This window comes from Formica exsecta, unplaced genomic scaffold, assembly GCF_003651465.1.
Source record: "Formica exsecta isolate Colony F162 unplaced genomic scaffold, ASM365146v1 scaffold385, whole genome shotgun sequence".
Lineage (NCBI taxonomy): Eukaryota > Metazoa > Arthropoda > Insecta > Hymenoptera > Formicidae > Formica > Formica exsecta.
This window is the reverse complement of record NW_021851090.1, coordinates 245,177-267,676: the sequence shown is the minus strand read 5'-3', so window position 1 is coordinate 267,676 and position 22,500 is coordinate 245,177. Positions and strand designations below refer to the sequence as shown.

General features: G+C 30.2%; 5 protein-coding genes across 11 annotated transcripts in view; 3 read left to right on the top strand and 2 right to left on the bottom strand.

Annotated features, from left to right (window-relative positions):
• Window positions 1-2,276, top strand: part of LOC115239544 (glutamic acid-rich protein) — a 4,923-nt gene extending 2,647 nt beyond the window's left edge. Inside the window, exons 4-8 of one of the 2 annotated variants that reach the window (XM_029814127.1) lie at window positions 1-263; window positions 427-511; window positions 799-873; window positions 1,209-1,493; window positions 1,611-2,276. The exon at window positions 1-263 is cut by the window's left edge and continues 27 nt beyond it. In XM_029814127.1, coding sequence (XP_029669987.1) covers window positions 1-263; window positions 427-511; window positions 799-873; window positions 1,209-1,493; window positions 1,611-2,083 — 1,181 coding nt within the window. In that variant the 3' untranslated portion in view covers window positions 2,084-2,276. The remainder of the gene's footprint in view (window positions 264-426; window positions 512-798; window positions 874-1,208; window positions 1,494-1,610) is intronic. The other variant, XM_029814128.1, reaches the window with a different exon arrangement.
• Window positions 2,277-3,365: 1,089 nt separating this feature from the next.
• Window positions 3,366-14,658, bottom strand: LOC115239543 (U2 snRNP-associated SURP motif-containing protein). 4 transcript variants are annotated; one of them, XM_029814126.1, is made up of 20 exons: window positions 14,313-14,658; window positions 14,184-14,227; window positions 13,989-14,105; window positions 13,796-13,892; window positions 13,368-13,682; window positions 12,330-12,394; window positions 12,096-12,261; window positions 11,711-11,874; window positions 11,139-11,198; window positions 10,608-10,651; window positions 10,289-10,393; window positions 9,982-10,209; window positions 8,902-9,144; window positions 8,639-8,825; window positions 8,377-8,563; window positions 8,155-8,288; window positions 7,990-8,078; window positions 4,821-4,980; window positions 4,592-4,746; window positions 3,366-4,342 (listed from the first exon to the last, which is right to left on the bottom strand). In XM_029814126.1, exons 2-20 carry the CDS (start codon window positions 14,205-14,207, stop codon window positions 4,069-4,071), a joined length of 2,814 nt encoding a protein of 937 aa, XP_029669986.1. In that variant the 5' UTR covers window positions 14,208-14,227; window positions 14,313-14,658; the 3' UTR covers window positions 3,366-4,068. The 4 variants fall into 4 exon arrangements, with proteins under 4 accessions (XP_029669986.1, XP_029669983.1, XP_029669985.1 ...); XM_029814123.1 differs by lacking the exons at window positions 3,366-4,342; window positions 4,592-4,746; window positions 4,821-4,980 and adding exons at window positions 6,262-7,238; window positions 7,488-7,642; window positions 7,717-7,876 and having other exon boundaries at window positions 14,181-14,227; XM_029814125.1 differs by lacking the exons at window positions 3,366-4,342; window positions 4,592-4,746; window positions 4,821-4,980 and adding exons at window positions 6,262-7,238; window positions 7,488-7,642; window positions 7,717-7,876 and having other exon boundaries at window positions 10,608-10,642; window positions 14,181-14,227.
• Window positions 14,659-15,351: 693 nt separating this feature from the next.
• LOC115239547 (bladder cancer-associated protein) lies at window positions 15,352-17,338 on the top strand. The gene has a single exon (XM_029814133.1). It carries the CDS (start codon window positions 15,430-15,432, stop codon window positions 15,670-15,672), a length of 243 nt encoding a protein of 80 aa, XP_029669993.1. The 5' UTR covers window positions 15,352-15,429; the 3' UTR covers window positions 15,673-17,338.
• Window positions 17,339-17,649: 311 nt separating this feature from the next.
• LOC115239546 (40S ribosomal protein S10) lies at window positions 17,650-21,673 on the bottom strand. Of its 3 annotated transcripts, XM_029814132.1 has the most exons (5): window positions 21,499-21,673; window positions 21,054-21,385; window positions 20,867-20,974; window positions 18,140-18,284; window positions 17,650-18,027 (listed from the first exon to the last, which is right to left on the bottom strand). In XM_029814132.1, the coding sequence occupies exons 2-5, from the start codon at window positions 21,380-21,382 to the stop codon at window positions 17,692-17,694; spliced, it is 918 nt and encodes a 305-aa protein (XP_029669992.1). In that variant the 5' UTR covers window positions 21,383-21,385; window positions 21,499-21,673; the 3' UTR covers window positions 17,650-17,691. The 3 variants fall into 3 exon arrangements, with proteins under 3 accessions (XP_029669992.1, XP_029669991.1, XP_029669990.1); XM_029814131.1 differs by lacking the exons at window positions 20,867-20,974; window positions 21,054-21,385; window positions 21,499-21,673 and adding an exon at window positions 18,834-18,929; XM_029814130.1 differs by lacking the exons at window positions 20,867-20,974; window positions 21,054-21,385; window positions 21,499-21,673 and adding an exon at window positions 18,774-18,882.
• A 421-nt stretch (window positions 21,674-22,094) lies between these two features.
• Window positions 22,095-22,500, top strand: part of LOC115239545 (malate dehydrogenase, cytoplasmic) — a 2,995-nt gene continuing 2,589 nt past the window's right edge. Inside the window, exon 1 of the mRNA XM_029814129.1 lies at window positions 22,095-22,250. Coding sequence (XP_029669989.1) covers window positions 22,248-22,250 — 3 coding nt within the window. The 5' untranslated portion in view covers window positions 22,095-22,247. The remainder of the gene's footprint in view (window positions 22,251-22,500) is intronic.

Below are 22,500 nucleotides of genomic sequence, written 5' to 3'. Positions count from 1 at the left end.
ACGAAGAAAATGTCGATGAAGAAGAAGACAATAAAACACAACAAGAATACGACGATACTGGTACATTAGAAGAAACTGATGAGACAAATGAATATGAAGATGAGATAGACGAAGGAAATGATAACTTTGATATGGAACTTGAAGCTAGCATGGAGATTGTTGATAATTCTGTAGAAGAAAAGGATAACGATGTATCTGAGGAATTCGCAGATATACCTGGCATTCATGAAATTGATGATAATAATGCTGAACCCTTAGAGGAGGTATGTGTGATTCATTATCTTTATTATTTTATATATTATACTATTGTATTTATATATATTGTACTATTGTATATTGTGCTATATTTATATCTGATTATTTTTTGTTGATTATTTTATCTTAATTTTATTTTTTTGTCATTAAAAATTAATGACTTTTTATCAGATAGAAAGTGAAGAACGTGAAGAAGATATAGATGATGTAAATAATGAACCTGAAGAAGAAGAAATTGAAGAAGAATCTACTAGTGGTGAGTCTGTGAAAAAATATACATTAAAAATGCTTTTGCTAAAGCCTTTGGATAATTACATAATCTTAACTATAGCTGTAAAGTGATCCTCCATGCTCTTTTACTTAATTTTAATTCTGGATATAATATAAAAATATATATATAATATAAGTATCGGCACCCCGCCCTCCCTTTTTCATAATATAAAAATAAAAGACAAAAATATCTCTCGCTGCTTTATATTGATTATACGGTACTTTCATATAAAAAAAGATAGTAATTAGAAATAAAACATATGGTGCTTGCAGTGGCTGTGAAGTTTGGAGTCGGTGTTGCACTTGTTGTTGCTGCGCATTTTGTTCTCGTTAGACGATGGAATAATGGTAAATTTTTTATTATGCATTATCTTATAGCAGCACATTATTTATAACAGACGCTGCAACATATAGCATATCAAAAAAAAGAATTATTTAGATTTATTAGATGTGAAGCAAGAGTTTTAAATTTTAACATTATTGTAATCGTTGTAAAATCGAAAAGATTAAAATTTATATTTTTTGCAGGTAAGTAAAGAGCTTTGACATAGATAAATTTATTATAACTAAACCAATGTTTCTTTTATATATTTAGTATATTACGTTCATATACAATTAATAGTTGTTTATATCCTCTTCTTGCATGCATACAACATAGAATATTGAATAACTCAATTTTTCAGTTAATACTTCCCGTTCTCCGCATGATACAATTGACATACCTGATTTATCAAGACGCAATACAATAGTTCCACCGCCTCATATTAAAAAAGTAATTAAATCAACTGAGAATGTCGACAATAAAGCACCTATAGAAGCACAAGTGAAAAATTATGAAGACTTGAGATACAAGTATATGGAGCTGCAAAAAGAAAATATTTCTCTAACCGATATAAATAATTTAATTCCAAAAGATAAAGCACCACAAGTAAACGAAAAATGGTCAACTCAAAGTACAGCTAAAGCAGGTGTAGTGAATAATATCTTATTATTTTTTTCTTGTGTATGTTAATTTTTTTTCTTGTATCGTATTGAGATAAATTATATGTGTGTCTCACAGATTTGCTTATCTTTTTCGACTATAGAAATCGATAATCGGGATCAATTTAAAATAATATCATCTGAGGAGGAAGAAGATTATGAATTAGAAACATCAGAAAGCGAACATGTTTTGGGAATGGAAGAATATGATGAAGAGCAGATGGAAGAAAATAATGATAATCAGGAAGAAGAAGAAGAAGAAGAAGAAGAAGAAGAAGGAGGAGGAGAAGAGGAAGAGGAAGAAGATGAGGAAATCGAAAACGTTGACGATTCAGAATTAATAGCTAAACTTGAAGCAAAATATGGAAAATTATCCACTCCACAGGATAGTGAAGCTGAAGAAGAAGAAGATGAAGAGGAGGAGGAAGAGGAAGAGGAAGAGGAGGAGGAAGCGGAAGAGGAAGAGGAAGAGGAAGAGGAAGAGGAAGAGGAAGAGGAAGAGGAAGAGGAAAAGGAAGAAGAGGTGGAAAAGGAAGAAAAAAAAGACAGCAAAATATTAGAACGGAAACGTAAATAACAAATTATTAAATATGAATTATTAAATATTTTTTGAATGAATATACACATACGCACATACACATGCATGGCAAATGCATGCGTACACACACGCACATATTATACATGTAGAAATAGAACTTTTATACAGTTCCCTTTATTCTAACGGTTAATAATATGTATTGTCTATGTTTATTAAATAATAGACAGATTTGTATGTATTGTGATTTTATAAAATACTTTATTATCTCGATTAGATTAAACAATATATATGTTACCATTTCCCAGTGTTTACCAGTTACAAATAAATTAAAATTTAGTACATGTGAGGCAGATAGTTAAAATATGAGCATGGAGGATCTTTATTGTAATCAAAATAATTCTTTTTCATTTAATCCATTCAAATATGTTAAATCATATAAGAAATAAAAAATCTTTATAAACTATATATGTATTATATAGTCTATAAAGATTTTTAATTTCTTATATGACTCAACTTATTTATATATATACAATTAACGTAAAATATTTGTGAAATATATAATAAACAGGTTTAATAAAAAATAGTGTATTGCAGTTTTCGCGAAAATATTGCTTTGCAAACAGGTGTTAAAGCGCTAAAGGACTCACATATGGAATCTGAATCGAAAACATCCTTTCAACAAACAGGAATGGAAATTAATGAAGTGGATAGTGATCAACTTAAAAGTGGAGGAAAAGCTTATGACTTTAATAATATATGGAATATAGATGATATAGTCGCCCACGAAGAAAATAATTCCACAGATCGTCAGATTGACAGTGAGCTTCGTAATTAGAATATGTGCTCTCTTGTAAGATAATTTGATAATATATTTATTTTTTTCGAACTGTGAAATTGTCCTTTCAGCAAACGATTTGTATCAAAAATATGATATATGATTCGTAGTTTAAAAAAATATTAAGATATAATAAGTAACATTATATGTAAATAGAAAAATTATATTCGTTAATCTTTTTCTTTCGTTCTTTAATTTATTAATATAACTATCTACTTTCACTTTTGTTTGAGAAGTATATCACGGTTTGAAACGCGTCAACTTTGTTAAAGCTCAACTAATAATATTCATACGATTTTTCAAAGACATTAGATTTTTGCAGAAATGACTGATGTACAGCATGCGTAATAAAGTTAAATTAATTTAAAGAAAAGAAAATAGAGATTTTCTTTATAAAATATATCCATACAATTGTTAAAAAATTAAAAGTTGAACATAAACCATGGTAATCAATAAAGTCAAACTTTATAATAATTAAACATCGTGACAAGTTTAGAGATGCAAAGATAAAATGATGTATAAATGATTATCTTTACATAAAATTATTTATTCAAAATGTTCACAATGCAAGAAAACAATATTTTTGATATATATTATTAAGTAAGATTATGTTATTCAATTCTGAAATATACTTTCAGGACATTTAACAAAAGTGTCGCATTCTTGGTATAAACTTAAAGACGATCATTCTATCTTCGTATTCTTTATATATATAATTAATATATACACTTTCCTCATTCTCCCTTCAATGTGTGTATTTAAAAGATATTATAAATAATCTGATTCGCGTGACTTTCAGCAATTGGTAAAATATTTTGTCTCTTGTTTTTTATACTTGAAAGCTGCACATATAACGCGCGTTGTCTCAATTATCGTATTAGTCGATGCAAAATATACTAATATTTTGTAATGTACAAAATAAAAGTTTTATTTCGCGATAATAATTAAGCAGCGAGAAATTCATCTTATATTTTCTGAACACGTATAGACGAGTTAAATGTATGTATACGAGAAAGAACAAAGGGGATTAATCTCTTTAGTACATCAATGCAATTTGTGAATGTAACACGATCGCGTAAGATAATAAATGTCTGATCTAAAAAAAAAAAATAAACAAAAAGATATATCCCGAAGAATTATTTTGCAAAAAACTGCTGTGTAATCTCTACGACAATGTGTGTATCGCAATTTAATATTTATGCTTGTGTCGCTTACGCGGGGAAGGCGGACTACAAGCTCTATGTTTAGAGGAAGTACGTGGAGGCGGTGGAGGCGATAAAGAAGGTGATCTGCGTCTTTTCCTATCACAACGTTCATTAGTGGGTGACCTGCGAGATCCTCTGCCTGAAGAAAAGGAAGGTGATGGCGTACGTCGAATACGAGGAGGAGACGGGGTTACTGGTACGCGTTTTTTATATGGAGATCTTGATCTACGTTTGCAGCGTGGCGATCTACTGCGTGATCTAAAAATATATAACAAGAAATATATTTATAAATAAAATAATTTTTAAACTATTTTATAAATAATGTAAATTGTGTGTGGTTATATTTAGAGATAGATAAAAGTATAAATTAAAAATTGCATTAAATAGGAAAAGTTAGAATATCTCTGAATTGAAAAACATCAAGCAACGGAGACCTCATGTATTATATAACAAAGAAAATATAAAACTAGAATATGTATATAAGAAAATTCGAGATAGAGCATTTACCTATATCTAACACTTTTAGATGATGGACTTGTCGACGATCGTCTTCGATAGCTGTGACTAGGAGATTCTGGTGTGGTACTTCGGCTTCGCTTCTTCTCCCTTCGTTTCTCATCATCACGTTCTTCGCTTTTTATGTCCTTCATTTCTCTCTCACTCTATAGTAATTTTTATGTGTATATGTGCGATATTGTTATGTATTTAATAAAATTTATATGTGTAAAAATAATACCTTTCGTATAAGTTTTTTCCTATAATGCTCTACTTGTGCCTGTATTGTCATACCAGACTTTAATGTTCTTCTACCACTTTCTAATTCATCCTGATATTGCATAATTTTTACTTCAATTTCACGTAACCTGTTTCGCCTTTCTTCATTGTAATCCCTACCACTGTTGAAGTAATTTTTATTATAAATATATTTTTTAATATATATAAATTATTAAAATATTTCTTATATGTAAGATTATCGACATTATCGACAATTGTTTCGGCAAAGTTCTACCTGGAATCCATACTAGTATCTTGAGAATTGGAATCTTCGTTTTGACCTAATTCTTCCCATTTACTGGTGGTCATTGCTTGTGCCTCAACCTAATAAAATTGTGTGATGTATAAATATAATACGAAAAGATATTGTTATTTTATTGAGATTAAAATATTTTGAAACCTGATCAGGATCAACAGTTTCCCATCGCGAAGGAACAAACCCAGCTGGCATTGTCGATTTCTTTTCATCATCCTTATTTCGCATGTTTGCACTGTCATCATCATCCATTGGTACTCCGTCAATATCTTCATCCACTATGACAGATAGATATATATATATAGTCTATAAAGATTTTTAATTTCTTATATGACTCAACTTATTTATATATATACAATTAACGTAAAATATTTGTGAAATATATAATAAACAGGTTTAATAAAAAATAGTGTATTGCAGTTTTCGCGAAAATATTGCTTTGCAAACAGGTGTTAAAGCGCTAAAGGACTCACATATGGAATCTGAATCGAAAACATCCTTTCAACAAACAGGAATGGAAATTAATGAAGTGGATAGTGATCAACTTAAAAGTGGAGGAAAAGCTTATGACTTTAATAATATATGGAATATAGATGATATAGTCGCCCACGAAGAAAATAATTCCACAGATCGTCAGATTGACAGTGAGCTTCGTAATTAGAATATGTGCTCTCTTGTAAGATAATTTGATAATATATTTATTTTTTTCGAACTGTGAAATTGTCCTTTCAGCAAACGATTTGTATCAAAAATATGATATATGATTCGTAGTTTAAAAAAATATTAAGATATAATAAGTAACATTATATGTAAATAGAAAAATTATATTCGTTAATCTTTTTCTTTCGTTCTTTAATTTATTAATATAACTATCTACTTTCACTTTTGTTTGAGAAGTATATCACGGTTTGAAACGCGTCAACTTTGTTAAAGCTCAACTAATAATATTCATACGATTTTTCAAAGACATTAGATTTTTGCAGAAATGACTGATGTACAGCATGCGTAATAAAGTTAAATTAATTTAAAGAAAAGAAAATAGAGATTTTCTTTATAAAATATATCCATACAATTGTTAAAAAATTAAAAGTTGAACATAAACCATGGTAATCAATAAAGTCAAACTTTATAATAATTAAACATCGTGACAAGTTTAGAGATGCAAAGATAAAATGATGTATAAATGATTATCTTTACATAAAATTATTTATTCAAAATGTTCACAATGCAAGAAAACAATATTTTTGATATATATTATTAAGTAAGATTATGTTATTCAATTCTGAAATATACTTTCAGGACATTTAACAAAAGTGTCGCATTCTTGGTATAAACTTAAAGACGATCATTCTATCTTCGTATTCTTTATATATATAATTAATATATACACTTTCCTCATTCTCCCTTCAATGTGTGTATTTAAAAGATATTATAAATAATCTGATTCGCGTGACTTTCAGCAATTGGTAAAATATTTTGTCTCTTGTTTTTTATACTTGAAAGCTGCACATATAACGCGCGTTGTCTCAATTATCGTATTAGTCGATGCAAAATATACTAATATTTTGTAATGTACAAAATAAAAGTTTTATTTCGCGATAATAATTAAGCAGCGAGAAATTCATCTTATATTTTCTGAACACGTATAGACGAGTTAAATGTATGTATACGAGAAAGAACAAAGGGGATTAATCTCTTTAGTACATCAATGCAATTTGTGAATGTAACACGATCGCGTAAGATAATAAATGTCTGATCTAAAAAAAAAAAATAAACAAAAAGATATATCCCGAAGAATTATTTTGCAAAAAACTGCTGTGTAATCTCTACGACAATGTGTGTATCGCAATTTAATATTTATGCTTGTGTCGCTTACGCGGGGAAGGCGGACTACAAGCTCTATGTTTAGAGGAAGTACGTGGAGGCGGTGGAGGCGATAAAGAAGGTGATCTGCGTCTTTTCCTATCACAACGTTCATTAGTGGGTGACCTGCGAGATCCTCTGCCTGAAGAAAAGGAAGGTGATGGCGTACGTCGAATACGAGGAGGAGACGGGGTTACTGGTACGCGTTTTTTATATGGAGATCTTGATCTACGTTTGCAGCGTGGCGATCTACTGCGTGATCTAAAAATATATAACAAGAAATATATTTATAAATAAAATAATTTTTAAACTATTTTATAAATAATGTAAATTGTGTGTGGTTATATTTAGAGATAGATAAAAGTATAAATTAAAAATTGCATTAAATAGGAAAAGTTAGAATATCTCTGAATTGAAAAACATCAAGCAACGGAGACCTCATGTATTATATAACAAAGAAAATATAAAACTAGAATATGTATATAAGAAAATTCGAGATAGAGCATTTACCTATATCTAACACTTTTAGATGATGGACTTGTCGACGATCGTCTTCGATAGCTGTGACTAGGAGATTCTGGTGTGGTACTTCGGCTTCGCTTCTTCTCCCTTCGTTTCTCATCATCACGTTCTTCGCTTTTTATGTCCTTCATTTCTCTCTCACTCTATAGTAATTTTTATGTGTATATGTGCGATATTGTTATGTATTTAATAAAATTTATATGTGTAAAAATAATACCTTTCGTATAAGTTTTTTCCTATAATGCTCTACTTGTGCCTGTATTGTCATACCAGACTTTAATGTTCTTCTACCACTTTCTAATTCATCCTGATATTGCATAATTTTTACTTCAATTTCACGTATCCTGTTTCGCCTTTCTTCATTGTAATCCCTACCACTGTTGAAGTAATTTTTATTATAAATATATTTTTTAATATATATAAATTATTAAAATATTTCTTATATGTAAGATTATCGACATTATCGACAATTGTTTCGGCAAAGTTCTACCTGGAATCCATACTAGTATCTTGAGAATTGGAATCTTCGTTTTGACCTAATTCTTCCCATTTACTGGTGGTCATTGCTTGTGCCTCAACCTAATAAAATTGTGTGATGTATAAATATAATACGAAAAGATATTGTTATTTTATTGAGATTAAAATATTTTGAAACCTGATCAGGATCAACAGTTTCCCATCGCGAAGGAACAAACCCAGCTGGCATTGTCGATTTCTTTTCATCATCCTTATTTCGCATGTTTGCACTGTCATCATCATCCATTGGTACTCCGTCAATATCTTCATCCACTATGACAGATAGATATATATACATATGATATTATTTACTAGTATAGAACTATATCTTTCTGTGTTTATTTCAGGAACGCATATATACTAGGCACTCCATCGATATCGTCGTAATTTGAAGTTGCTTGAGATGTGAGACCATGCTTCATGGCACCTTTCAACAAGGTTGCACCATCAAGTGGTACCCCATCCAAATCTTCAGTACCATCGCCATCAACATCAGACAATGGCGCACCATCAATATCTTCATCATTCTCAGGCTCAGGTTCGTCCATCTTACAGAGAGAAATTAGGAATATTATAAAATCTATTTCCTGAAGGATATATTATCGCTGTAAATTTAAAGTTACCAAAACAAGCCCCAGGAATGTATTTTGTAATTTAACAAGAAAATCTCTTGGGTATACTGTCCAATCTTCCCATGCCCTAAACATTCGCATAACACGAACTTTGAATCCTTCTGCCTTCAATTTACTATCAAACTGCTTGTATGCTTGATGAACTTCGCTAAAGATATCCAGAAGACGTGTCTCAAATCTGTAAAACAAATGATATTAATTACATGCATCTTTTCTTCCTTTCCTTTTTTTTTTAAAGAAAAAAGATTACGTACGCTTTTCTATAAATAGTGGCATTAGTTACTTTTACTCCACAATTGTGTAATATGTCAGATATCAAATACAATCTTGCGATTTTCTTATTCACAGGAGTTTGTAAAATTGACAATGATTCTGAAATACAATCACAAATCTCTTCTGCTGCTTCCGCATGTTCTATACAAAATACCATTGCTTCTGCAACTTTTATTCGTTCAGGTGATATATTTCTCAACAGATCTTCTAAACGATCTCGCTGACTATAAAAAAATAGAAAATAGAAAAATTTAAAATTAATTTAATTTAATATAATTAAAAAAAACAAAATTTTAAATAGAAAATATTTCAGAAAATTTATACATATGTACATTCTCACATCACGAGACTGTTAATAAAATTTTCGAGTTGTTTTATTTTGACATATTTTATTATTCTATAAATAATTTTGTGCTGTTTTTTGCTATTTAAATACCTGTTTGAAAGGCTACCCCTCCTTGGTTCTTGCCTCTCTTCCATTTCTATTAATTCATCCGGCATGCCTTGCGTCCAAGGATTGATTGGTGGTGGTCTCCATACACTTCCACCTTTAAACATTCTGAAATCTTCCGTATGCCATTCCTTCTGTCCATCCCCTTGTAGAATAGAATATAGTTTCCAGCGGTAATAAGTATGTGCAGGAGAATAATTCTCAAATAAGAATCTAAAATTAAAGTTACTAGTATATGTATTAAGTTATAAAAGAATATATCATATATACAATAAGATATAATAAGATATACCTGAACATTGGATTAGTTAATTCTCTGTTCATAATCATTGCTTCAAACATTGGTCCTTCTCGAATTACAAATTCCACCATTCTATGTATTAACATTACTAAATTTCTGTAACACACAATTTGATTAAGTATGCATTTGTATCAATTGCTATCAAAAAAATATCACATTCAGTAAAAGCATCATTTACAAATACATTCCATGCATTCATATTTTACATATATATATATTTTGTGTGTGTGTGTGTGTTTGAGTTGTTTTATTTTGACATATTTTATTATTCTATAAATAATTTTGTGCTGTTTTTTGCTATTTAAATACCTGTTTGAAAGGCTACCCCTCCTTGGTTCTTGCCTCTCTTCCATTTCTATTAATTCATCCGGCATGCCTTGCGTCCAAGGATTGATTGGTGGTGGTCTCCATACACTTCCACCTTTAAACATTCTGAAATCTTCCGTATGCCATTCCTTCTGTCCATCCCCTTGTAGAATAGAATATAGTTTCCAGCGGTAATAAGTATGTGCAGGAGAATAATTCTCAAATAAGAATCTAAAATTAAAGTTACTAGTATATGTATTAAGTTATAAAAGAATATATCATATATACAATAAGATATAATAAGATATACCTGAACATTGGATTAGTTAATTCTCTGTTCATAATCATTGCTTCAAACATTGGTCCTTCTCGAATTACAAATTCCACCATTCTATGTATTAACATTACTAAATTTCTGTAACACACGATTTGATTAAGTATGCATTTGTATCAATTGCTATCGAAAAAATATCACATTCAGTAAAAGCGTCATTTACAAATACATTTCATGCATTCATATTTTACATATATATATATTTTGTGTGTGTGTGTGTGTTTGTGTGCATGCACGCGCGCGCACACACATGCGCTTACAGATCTGTCATTATATTATTCAAATCAATAAATACCTTTCTGTTGGTATCACCACTTTGACAACAGCATTCTGCAAAATCTGATCATCAGTCCAGATTATCAGTGCAATAGTGACAGATGATAGAATGTCCCAATCCAAATGTCAAAATGTGTATCCCAAAAATAGTCGCCAACAAATTAACACAGGATTTATAAATATAATTAGAATTGTACATTTAATATGATCAACAAGGAATTAACACATGGAGTGCATATATGTTTATGTATGAGTATGTATATTTTATTCACTCAAAACTAAATTTAAAATATAAGTATATATTTGTTCCTATTTTATCATTAAAATATTTTTATAAGTAAACTGTTAGTTTGTTGGAAAATTTATAACAATTTTACTGACTTAGGAAACTTTCTTCATAAATACTTTTATAAATAGATATAATACATATATGTTACATGAAAATTTATAAATCTATAATAATTCTTAATAAAATAAAATAACAGATTAACAGGAAAATAAATATCTAATTCAAGCTTATTTTTTAAATAGAACGTAGAAATAATTTTACCTTTTCAAAGTTTTCCTTCTCCTGCGGCTCCGCGCTCTGTATATTGCGGATACGTGGGATCTGAGATTATGTTTCAAAAATAGTTATTCAATTTGAATAAAATAAACAAACAAGTTTTTATCACAATTTATCATTGTGATCATCTTGAAGTATCATTTTATCGACTACATGGGAAAAGAGAACGAGTACATCGTTAGAGTTTTAGACGATGATTTTATTTCGCGTTTTGTTAAATTGTTATATAAAATCGCTCAAATCAATAAAATTAAATAAAAGAAATAAATATATTAAATGTTAATGTACTAATTAATAGAATGCATGTTTACCGAATATTCATGTAGAACTCTTTACTTACTAGATATTTGTAGTATAAAATATATACCTTTTTAATTCCTATAACTATCTTAATATATGTAATTAATATATGATAAAAAAGAAAAAAATACAATTGATTAATAAATATTTTCGGAATGTGATTATTTTCTCAAAAGATAATATTAAATAAAGAAAACTTGAAACATATAACTAACTACTTCATTAATTACACTTCTCAAATGGTTTATTTGGTGTACCTTGTGTTTGTCGCGACGATGTGGTTGAGCATTAAATGGAAGACCAGACGGGGGCGGTGGCTGCGTGATCTCCATCAAAGCAGGTGGAATATAAATGGGATAAGGCGGAATTGGTACGCTCTTTCCCCAGCCCAACTTCATCTCATATTGCATTATATCGCGACCTAATTCATGATATGATATGATAATATATATTTAATATCCCAATTATAAATTGTCATTATAATGTAAATTATAATAGTTAAAGCAATATAAAAATTTATGTATATTAAAATTCAATAATATATTAACAATAGTATACACATAAGTAAATAAATAAAAGGTGATTCTTGTGTGTGAAGCAATTTGTATATTTGTTAAAAAAATACTTTTGTTATATTCTCACCATTAAGATTTTTCAATGCACGCTCTCCATCCTTACGACTCATGAACGCGACAAAACCACAATTCCTTTGTCTGGCTTTCTCTTCATCACTGCGTGGCCACATTATTTTTATACTAGCCAATGGACCATATTTGCCAAATATTTCCATCAGTTGCTGTTCTGTGATCTGTGTAGAAACAGAACATAGGGAAATTATTGTATATATATATAAGAAAAAATCAATATATATTTTACCTTTGGATTCAAATTTCCCAAGTACAAGTTTGTAGTATTTGGATCACCATTATCAAATGAGCCATCTGTAAAACAAAAATTCTTCAACATTTCTTATAATTATGAGATAGAGGGAGGTGGCAAGGAAAAAGATAAGGAGAAGGACAATACCCTCATATATCAGGGCTAAGAGACGGGGATCATCAATGAAGTTATGCAGATTAGCCTTTCGCGGATCCGGAAATGAGGATTTATTACCTACTAAAGTTATAAGCGCACTACAGATTTAAATAGTAATGCTATAAAAATATATCATATTTCATTGCAAAAACAACTTTTAAAGCAAAATTTGGAGAGAGGCATTGTATCAAATTAAAATAAAATTTGAAGTATTTTATATAATATATATATATATATATATATATTTATATATATAATACACAATACATATTTATGTATATAATATACAATACATGCATGTAAGCATAAAAGTAATTAAAAATATACAAAATTCTTTTATTTATTAAAATCATAATTTCCAAATATCCGCAGGATTCGCGACAACTCGATTATAATACACAATCCACGATTGTCGGAGGCTTTAATGTTTCTAATACCGAGTTTTCATAAAAGAAGAAGTCAACGCGCGAGGGTCGATATAAAAAAACAACCCTCAAGATGTCTCAAATTCATCTCTCACTTTTAATTCGGTTACGCGGCGTTGCTCCGTCGCACTCGTTGCACACGAATACATTATGCATCGGGTTGCACGCGTGCTAGCTAACACCTACGCACGCAGCCATGCATGCCAGAGATCTCGTTTATAGACACAGGAAGAACTTCTTCCTGCATTAAGAGAAAGAAAGAGAGACACCTCTCTTTCGTTTGCCGTCTTGTATTTCGAGTCGTAGAATTGGCGCGAGGTGTCCTTTGTATGACTGCGTTAAATATTCAAGTGATGAAATTCTGCAGACGAAAGTTAAAAACTATCGAAGATTAATACGACGCGTTTTATTTCAAAGCCGAGTTTGCGTGATTCGGTTATTATATATATAATACCTTCCACGCATTTTAAAGCAGCCATCATTGGATCTTCAGATTGTGCAGATATTACTGTCTTCACTACGCCCTTATATTTGTGCCTCTCTTCACGCTCTTCTTGTATCATCTTCAGCTCCTCTTTAAATAATTCAAGATTGCTTTTCTTTTTTTCCCCTTCTTTCTTTTTCTTGCCTAACCTATCTAGTTTTCGTTCATTCAAACCAAGCAATCTTGCATATTCTTGAGCTTGTTCTGCTGATGATCTGTTATCAACTATTTCTGAGATTTTTGACTGTGGCTTATAAAGTTTCCCCTTTTCTCTTGTGTCTTCCTCTTAAAAAGAAAATAATATAATATAAAATAAAAAGTTTATTTTATAACAATTTACTCTTCTAATCATTTAAGAAATAATTGTTTGCAAATGCACACATGAATTCTATACTTACGCCTTTTGCCTGCATCGTATGTTCCTGCTTTAACCCATACCTTGCTAGCTGTTTTACTTGGTGTTTCTTGAAATGTTGCCACAAATTCTTCAAATGCCTGTACACAAAGCGTAATTACAACCATAGAATAAAATTAATACAATCTGTACGATAAAATGGACAACCAAAAAAATCAATATGCAGCATCATTTACCTGAGCTGCGGCTTGTTCTTGTTCCTTCTTACGTTGTTCTTCCAATTCTTTTTTACTCAATGGCCGTTTACCCATAGTACCGATGGAAAAAGCTTTAAGTTTCTGCTCCGCGATTTGCTATAAATGCAAATTAAAAACTTAATAATAGGCAATTATACTTAATAAGTAAGAATCTAATAAAGTTATACATACTACCTTCATCATAGCCTTATCCGCCATTTCTAAGGGTATAGTGTAACCTAGAAAAAAAAAAGAAAAGAAATATGACAATATAATAATTTCCACTTGTAAATTTGAGCGCCATTAAAATAAATATAAACATACCGTTGCAGTGTTATTGATATCCGTAGAATCTTGGTTCCATTTACCGAAATATATGCGTCGAATATGCTTAGCGTACAGCAGACGCGAAAATCAACGTCGTTGAAAAAGCAATTCGATTAAAAAACACATTGGTTGAAAATAGTAAGACGCAATTTTATTAGAAATTATTACGATTGATTTTTTACAAAATACAAAATTCTATTATGATATTAAACGATTGCCAAATGTGACAGACAAAAAAATAAGAATATTTAGAGTATCTCAAAACACATTTCTCTCTTTCTCTCTCTCTCGAAATGAATCCCGGCCCCGGCGACTACACAGTAGGTTTGTTCATTTTGTCAGCACAGTAGGTTTGTTCATTTTTTCTACACTCATATCGGATCCTTCGCGCTCATTTTCTTCAATGCCCGAATATAAAGCCCGTATAGCCCGTATCAGACTACGTATTGAAGATTGAAATTTGACCAATCAGGATAAAAGGAACTAAAATTTCCTTGTCCTGATTGGTCAAATTTCAATCTCAATGCATGGTCTGATACGGGCTTATCAGACGGTGCATTGAAAATTGAAATTTGACCAATCAGGCTAAAGGAATTTTAGCTCTTTCTGTTCTGATTGGTCAAATTTCAATTCTCAATTTTTAATTTTAATCTTCAATGCATAGTTTGATACGGATTTTAGCATCGAAGTTAGCGGTCTAGTATATGATACAGAAGTCCATAGTTCGTGGTTATTAAATAAGCTGAGAATTGTGCGAAATTATTGGTATATTGCAATTTAGTGTTGATTGTTCTTCCCTTTTCCCCTCTTCCCTTCCCCTGTACATTAATAGCAATTAGCAGTACAGCGGATAGTTATACAGTCGAAGGAAAAAAAATGTATATTGAAAGTTAAGGAGTGACAACCAATGACGACAAACTGATTCGTACGCAAGCGGTGATGCTTCCAAATGAGGTTAATAACAATTTCTATGTCGATGGGTATCCAGGTTATTAGCTACAGCTCTATTGCTCATGTTGTTATTTTCCGAAGGTCCTGTTATTGATGAGATATTCGTCTGATGTGAAAGACGTTGCGAGTGCTGTTTCGACCATCCCTATACACTCAAGAGAGAATGTACTGCCTACAATGGCTGATCCCGGTGCTGCTGATACCGAAACCTGTCAATCCGGCGTTGTTGCAAACCCATGTCATGTTTATGGCGCTCTACTTGATAGGGTTCTTCCTGGAACGTAAGCCCTGCACTATTTGCAGTCTTGTGTTCCTCGCCGCTGTCTTCCTCATTTGTTACAGCGGTATAGGCAATTGCCTGCTATGGAGCACAAATTGTGACACAGTAAGATGCGACAATGGTTAAGGTCGCACTTTATTTATTACAGAGAATTATTGCCACTCCTTTTTGTTGATTTTCATTGTTTCGAATTTCTTCCTGTAGCAGAATATTTCAAAGTAACTCTTTAAGCCATTAGCACATGTTTTATCTGCAGTGTGATGATAGGTAGATAGCATTTAAGTTTTCTAGATATACAACAGATTATCAAAATTTCGATTTACATATGATAATATACTATCATTGTTGGACATTTGAGCATACTGAATGCATATATATATGCTTTAAATTATGGGATTCTAAATAACAAGAGTGTAACAAGATACAATTTGATGAAATTCGTACACATTCTAGAGCTGTCATAATAATTAACAAAAGCAAAGTAAATTTCAAGATTCTAGTGTAAAATACTTTTACTTGTCAACATATACAAAAAATAGAAATTTTATGTTTATTGCTAATATATTAATCAATAATGAAAAAGGAGATTATACAGCCAATAATATATTCTTTTCATACTTATCTCTAGCTTTTAAATGCAATTCTGATTTGTTTTTTTTTTGTTTGTATAACAATAATGATATAATATAAGATTATTTTGTTCAGAGAGATTATAAGAATTCTAGATTCTTTATTATATATACTTTAACAGATACGCCAATATTACATAAAATTGCAATTTTCTTTGTGAAAGTCATTTGCTTTGAGTAATATGTAAAATGATATAACATTTACACTATATCATAAATGTGTATAATCTTGTTAAATATTTCAATTGAAGATAATGTGCTTGTATCAAAGCAACACAGATATAATGTACAAAAATTATTAAAATTGAAGATAATGTCTTTTAATTAGTTTCAAAAGGATCTTGTAGACAAATTATTTATACACACAAAAATAGAGAAAAGATATTAATTGCGCAATTTATATTAATCAATGTTGGAACATAACAAAAATGATAAGACCTTCATTGAATGATGGCTAATTTAGGAGCATTAGTTTCTCAAATAACTTATCAAATTTAATTTAGTTGCAGTAGACTAAAAACTAGCATTGAACGCTTTATATTGCCAGGAATACAAGATATTATTTAGCAAAAGAAAAGCTTGCAAGATTATTTAAATATTTCAAAAAGAGATCTAAGTGATATTAACTCTGTGCTATAATTTATTATTCTACAATAACTTACTTGATACTATCTATGAATATTAGTATATCTAATTCAGTATAAGTATAATAAGTAATTCAGTATAGTAGTTACCAATGTAAATACTGATAGTGTCATGGGTAACAAAAAAAAAAAAAAAAAAAAAAATTGTCGATATAATAACTTAACGAATACAAATGAAAATTTAATTAAAAATCAGTAAATCTTTTATATCTATCTTTGTATGCTTATATATTATATATTATGATGTGAAGATCAATTATCTTCTTATGTCTATCCTGTAAACTTACATTGACAAGTAATACTTTGACATAAAGGAAAGAACTTTGTCCTTCACAGAGGATTACAAAAACTGTTTTAGGAATATTTATTTAAATCTTAATATAAGTTATAATTATGTGTGTGTGACAAGAATATGTTAAATTATATAAAAATTATCTATGTTTTTTTGCTGTATAAGCACAAATGTAGAAAAATCTGTGATGATTTTAATTGAAAATCATGATTTACTATATAAAAAAATTTACTTATTAATATTATATATACAACAGGTCTAATTTCCAAATATATTGTAAGTTTGCTATAATACTATTCTGTACTCTGCTTCCATATAAAATATATAGAAAAATATATAAAATTTTATAAAAAAAATTGTGTGTGTGTGTATGTTTCCTTCACCTCTCTGTTCAAAGAGTTTGTAGTTTATTATATATTGATACAATAAAGGAACTATGAAAAGAAACTTCATTCAATTTGTTAGTATATATAATGCAAAATACTAAAAATGATAAAAGCATTATTCGAATTAAAGGACAGAATAAAAAAAAACGATATATTTTAGAATATTTATTTAAAATTTCATTATACGAATAAAGTTACTGTAGTGCTTTTCCACGGCCGAAGCCACCACGGAATTCAAGATCACCTGTACCTGCGCCTACATCAGCTTTCTTGTCACCAGCGCCTGGAGGACCACCCGGACCTCGCCTGTATCCTGCCCGATCTTCCGTTGGTCTCGAGCCCTCGCTTCTAGTCGCAGCAGGTCTCGGCCTTGTGGTTTCAGACCTTGGTTGTTTCTTGAGAGTTGAGGGCACAATTTCAGGTGGTAAATGCAAGTATCCACGTAAATATTCGATACCATCATTTGTAAGATACCAGTAGAAATGCCTCCAAGCAAATTGTTCCTTCACATATCCTCTAGATTTTAAAGACTGAAAGATATATATATATATATAGTCCATAAAGTTAGAAAATATTTATAATTCTTAATGCAATAAGATCTTACTTTATATAATGCACAAAAGAGATATTGAAGATTGTTACCTGCATAGCCTTAATGACTTGAAGATTGGGAATATTTTCTAATTCCGGATGTTTCGATGCATGATAATCCTTCTTTGCTACCATAACTCCCTCTTTGAAAAGGTACTCATAGATAGCTACACGATTCTTTTTTGGCATCAACATTCTATAAATAATAATGAAAATAATCTAGTATAAAATCCAAGTTAATAATTGATAAATTTAAAATGTATTATTAACAAATAGAAAAAAAAGTAGATAGGTAAGTTTGTCAAATATAATCTTTCCTGTTTCTTCTTTAATGATATGATTTGATATTATTAATGGTATGATATAGCATTGTACTTTCTTTTTATAAGAGAATGCTTCTACTTACTCGGATACTTAAATAAGGTTATGTATATATACCATAATACAAAGATATCATACATATATTGTACAATAAAAATTATATGTCAAAATTATATTTTGAGAAACTACACAATTACATGAATTATAAAAAATAAAGAAATTATGATTTATATATTTAGAGGTGAAAAATATGAGAACACACACGTCGTATATTCGTAAATATGCTAAAAGTATAAACAGTTATTAAAATATAATCAAACATATTTGATTTTGGAAAGATTATGAATTTCGACAAATCATTTACTTTTTTGTGACTATCACAACAAGTAGGATTAAAACGGATATTATTGGAAATTCAACGAACTTGACAAACTCAGAATACGCCTTGTATCGGAAAGAAACGTGAGAAACAATTCGTTTCACTCGACACATCGATCTGCACCATGTGTCGATCTATGTATCGATATCTCGAATTAGGGTGCGATCTGTCATACGAGTTTGTTAGACGTACCGATTGGTTGAAGAAACTTCCAGAAAGTTCGTATCATAAACTACACATTAGGTTTGTTCGCGTTGCTTGAAATTCCCAAAAAGTTCTGCACTGAAAACGAGATAAATATATATTCGGATGTTGAAGAGAGTGAAAGCGAAGATACTGAGTGCAAAAAATTCAAGCAACGCGAACAAACCTATTGATGAAATTGGAATTTGACTAATTAGGACAAAGCAACAATTCTTTTTTCTGCTTTAGTGCCGGTCTACAATAGGTGATTTAAGCCCTAAGCCTTAAGAAATTGACCAATCACAATCAAGTATAAGGAGAATACCCGACTGTGATTAAGCGGTGTCTACAATAAGATTTTAAGCCCTAAGCCTTAAGAAATTGACTAATCACAGTAAAGTATAAGGAGAATACCCGACTGTGATTAAGCGGTGTCTACAATAAGATTTTAAGCCCTAAGCCTTAAGAAATTGACTAATCACAGTAGAGTATTCTCCTCATACTTGACTGTGATTGGTCAATTTCTTAAGGCTTAGGGCTTAAATCACCTATTGTAGACCGGCACTTAGTCAATTTCTTAAGGCTTAGGGCTTAAATCATCTATTGTAGACCGGCACTTAGAGCGAAAACTTAATGTGTGGATATATATATTATAAGATGCTATAGGGCTTATAACCCATTCAGCATAACTTTCTGCTGCCATCTGTATTGCGCGCGCAGCCGTTGTCTCGTTGCTTGCCAACTCGACAACAGCGCCTTCATTTGCTAATCACTTGGCACTTGGCAACCCATAGACATAGTATATCTAGACCGAGCGTTTGCCTTTATTTAAGGAGTGGGGGCCGATGCCCACATAGAAAAGAACATACTCTGTTTCGTGCCCCTTGCGCCGTTTCACGCATTGAGCGCATAGATCGCCTGGAAATCTATAATATATGTTACGTGAATTATAGATTTCCAGGCGATCTATGTGCTCAATGCGTGAAACGGAACGCAGCCCTAATAAGACCGTTTACTTATTTCTCCATGCGTTCTTCCTCGCTATTCGCGTGAGCGCCCGTTAAGTATTTGATACGCGAGATCCAATCATTAAAGTGTTACAGTTGCGATAGATACAAATATCGTTTGTTAATAAACAACCAGTTCTAGCAAATTTCTTCACGCCTTCCTCCCTGACTCTTTGAATTCTCATTAACCCCTCGGTACCTCCCACAATATAAAATAATTTTAGAATAAATATTTTTAGAATCAGATTTATAAATAAAATTCTAAAATTTTGCTCTTATTTATAATTTCTGCTGTGAATCCAACTTTGTTGCATGCATACATGGATATTGTATGTACCGTAAAGATTCTAATATATATAAAATGCTCATAAAAAATCATATATATATATATATAATTAATAATGCAAGCACATTAATATCCAAACTAGTATAATCAAAATGCATTTATCTATTAGTAAATTTAGAAATAGTAATGTGACTAAAGTTTATCAAAATTTAACTTTAAGGTAATATAGATTTCAAATAAAAATTTCGACAATGATTAAATAACAAAATTAAACATTTTAATTATATGTTTTCAATTGTTGCTTTTACATCGTTATTCAATTTACATTCCTCTATTGTGTTTCCATTATAAATTTTTAGAGTATTAGTAGAAATTCTTTTCTTATGTTTTGTTCTTGTGTCCGATTTCAAGCATATTCTATGTCCTTTCAAAACAGGCCATTTATATTTGTTCTTCAAATATTCTGCTGCTATTTGAATACTTTCCATTTTTGCTATTGCACTCCTATAAACACAGATATACACATAAATGTATTGTTATATAAGATAAAATTCTAACATATATTAGTAATATTAGAAATTTAAAAGATGAATTATACTTACTTAAAGTCTTTATTGTAAGATTTTAATAAAGTAACATGGACACATCCAGGAAGGGCACCTTTCAGTTCATGTGATTTTATACCAGTTGCTATATTTGAGACAAATAATCTGTGTACAAACATATATAACAAAATATTAATAATGGCATCTAAAAATTAAGTTACAATTTAGGAAATAACGTTCTTACGCTTGTGTCACTTTAATATCTGGTTTGATTTCGGGTATACAAACTTTCTTTCTTTTTATTTTCTTGGCATTTTTTTTAACAAGAGCACATAGTGGTTTAATAACAATTCGCTTGCCATTAATTGTTTTTTCCTTTGCAGATTTATAGTTCGTTATTTTTTCCTCTACATTGGAGAACACAACATGACATGATCTACTGGACTGTCGTGGTAATTTTATGTAAAAATTACCCGTGAATAAATTTTCAACATCTTTTTTATCTTTTAGCACATGAGGAAAGTGCACACTCAATGTTCGTTCTCTTCGCTTTTTTAATTTAGATAACTGCATAATCTAAAATAATTATCATATATAAAATATATATTGTTTCTTAAAATTGAGATTTTTCACTTATATTGAAAAATTACAAAATTGAAAGAAAAAACAAATATGAATGCATAACATACATATGTATACAGCGTAATTTGGAAAAAGATTCACAATTAATTAAATTTTTATATTTCTATGAAAAAATGTAAAGACTTCTCTTTTTCCCTCTTCACAAGCAACACTCGGCAATGATTGAAATTATAGGTTACAAGATTATATCTGTGTAAATATAAAGTCTATAGAGTATATCTACTACAGTAGATATATACCAATCAGGACAGCGATCGCGCGCACGCGTGTAACTTTTTCCCTAGAAACATCACGTGAAAAGTGAACTTTTCATCACTACTATATAAAATAAGGTAGAATTAATAAAATTAATTCAATAACTAAAAACAAAAGCAAACGTATTAAATAATCATATTTTATTTTATAGCAATGTAGAAATGAAAGTAGTACGCGAGTAATAGCAAAAATAAGGTGTCGAAAAATGTCAGGACATCACACCCGCAAGACACAGATAGACACAATGTCATGCAATTGGTTATTGAATAGAGAATTTTTAAAGTCCCGAAAATCTTTCTATTTGATAGCCAATCATATGACATTGTATTTATTTGTGTGTTTGTGCTGGAAAGCTCTTTACATCTATATTTAAGCAACTCTGCTTGGCTTGGCAACTCTGTTGTCCAGTCCAAGTCATTCAATTCCAGGCGATTGAGGTGGTTGGTGTTGCGCCATTGATCCTTTTAATCACTCCTGATCGTGACATATTAAATACCGAGCAATCCTTCTCTGTTGCTAATAATATAAATATTGAAAAAAAATGGTAAGTCCCTTTAATACTATATATTATGTTGATTTAAAAATGATATAGATTAGATATTATTATCATATCTCATCCTTAAAATTTATCTTTAGTTTCACCTTTGCTTGACCTTCATTTAGAAAATCATGGTGTTACATTTAATCCACTTGTCAATAATTGCACATATTTAATACGCCTTTAGTTCAAATTCTGTCTTTCTCCCTCTCTTTTTTTTCTCTTGTTTTATAAAATATATAATTTTAATAAAGAA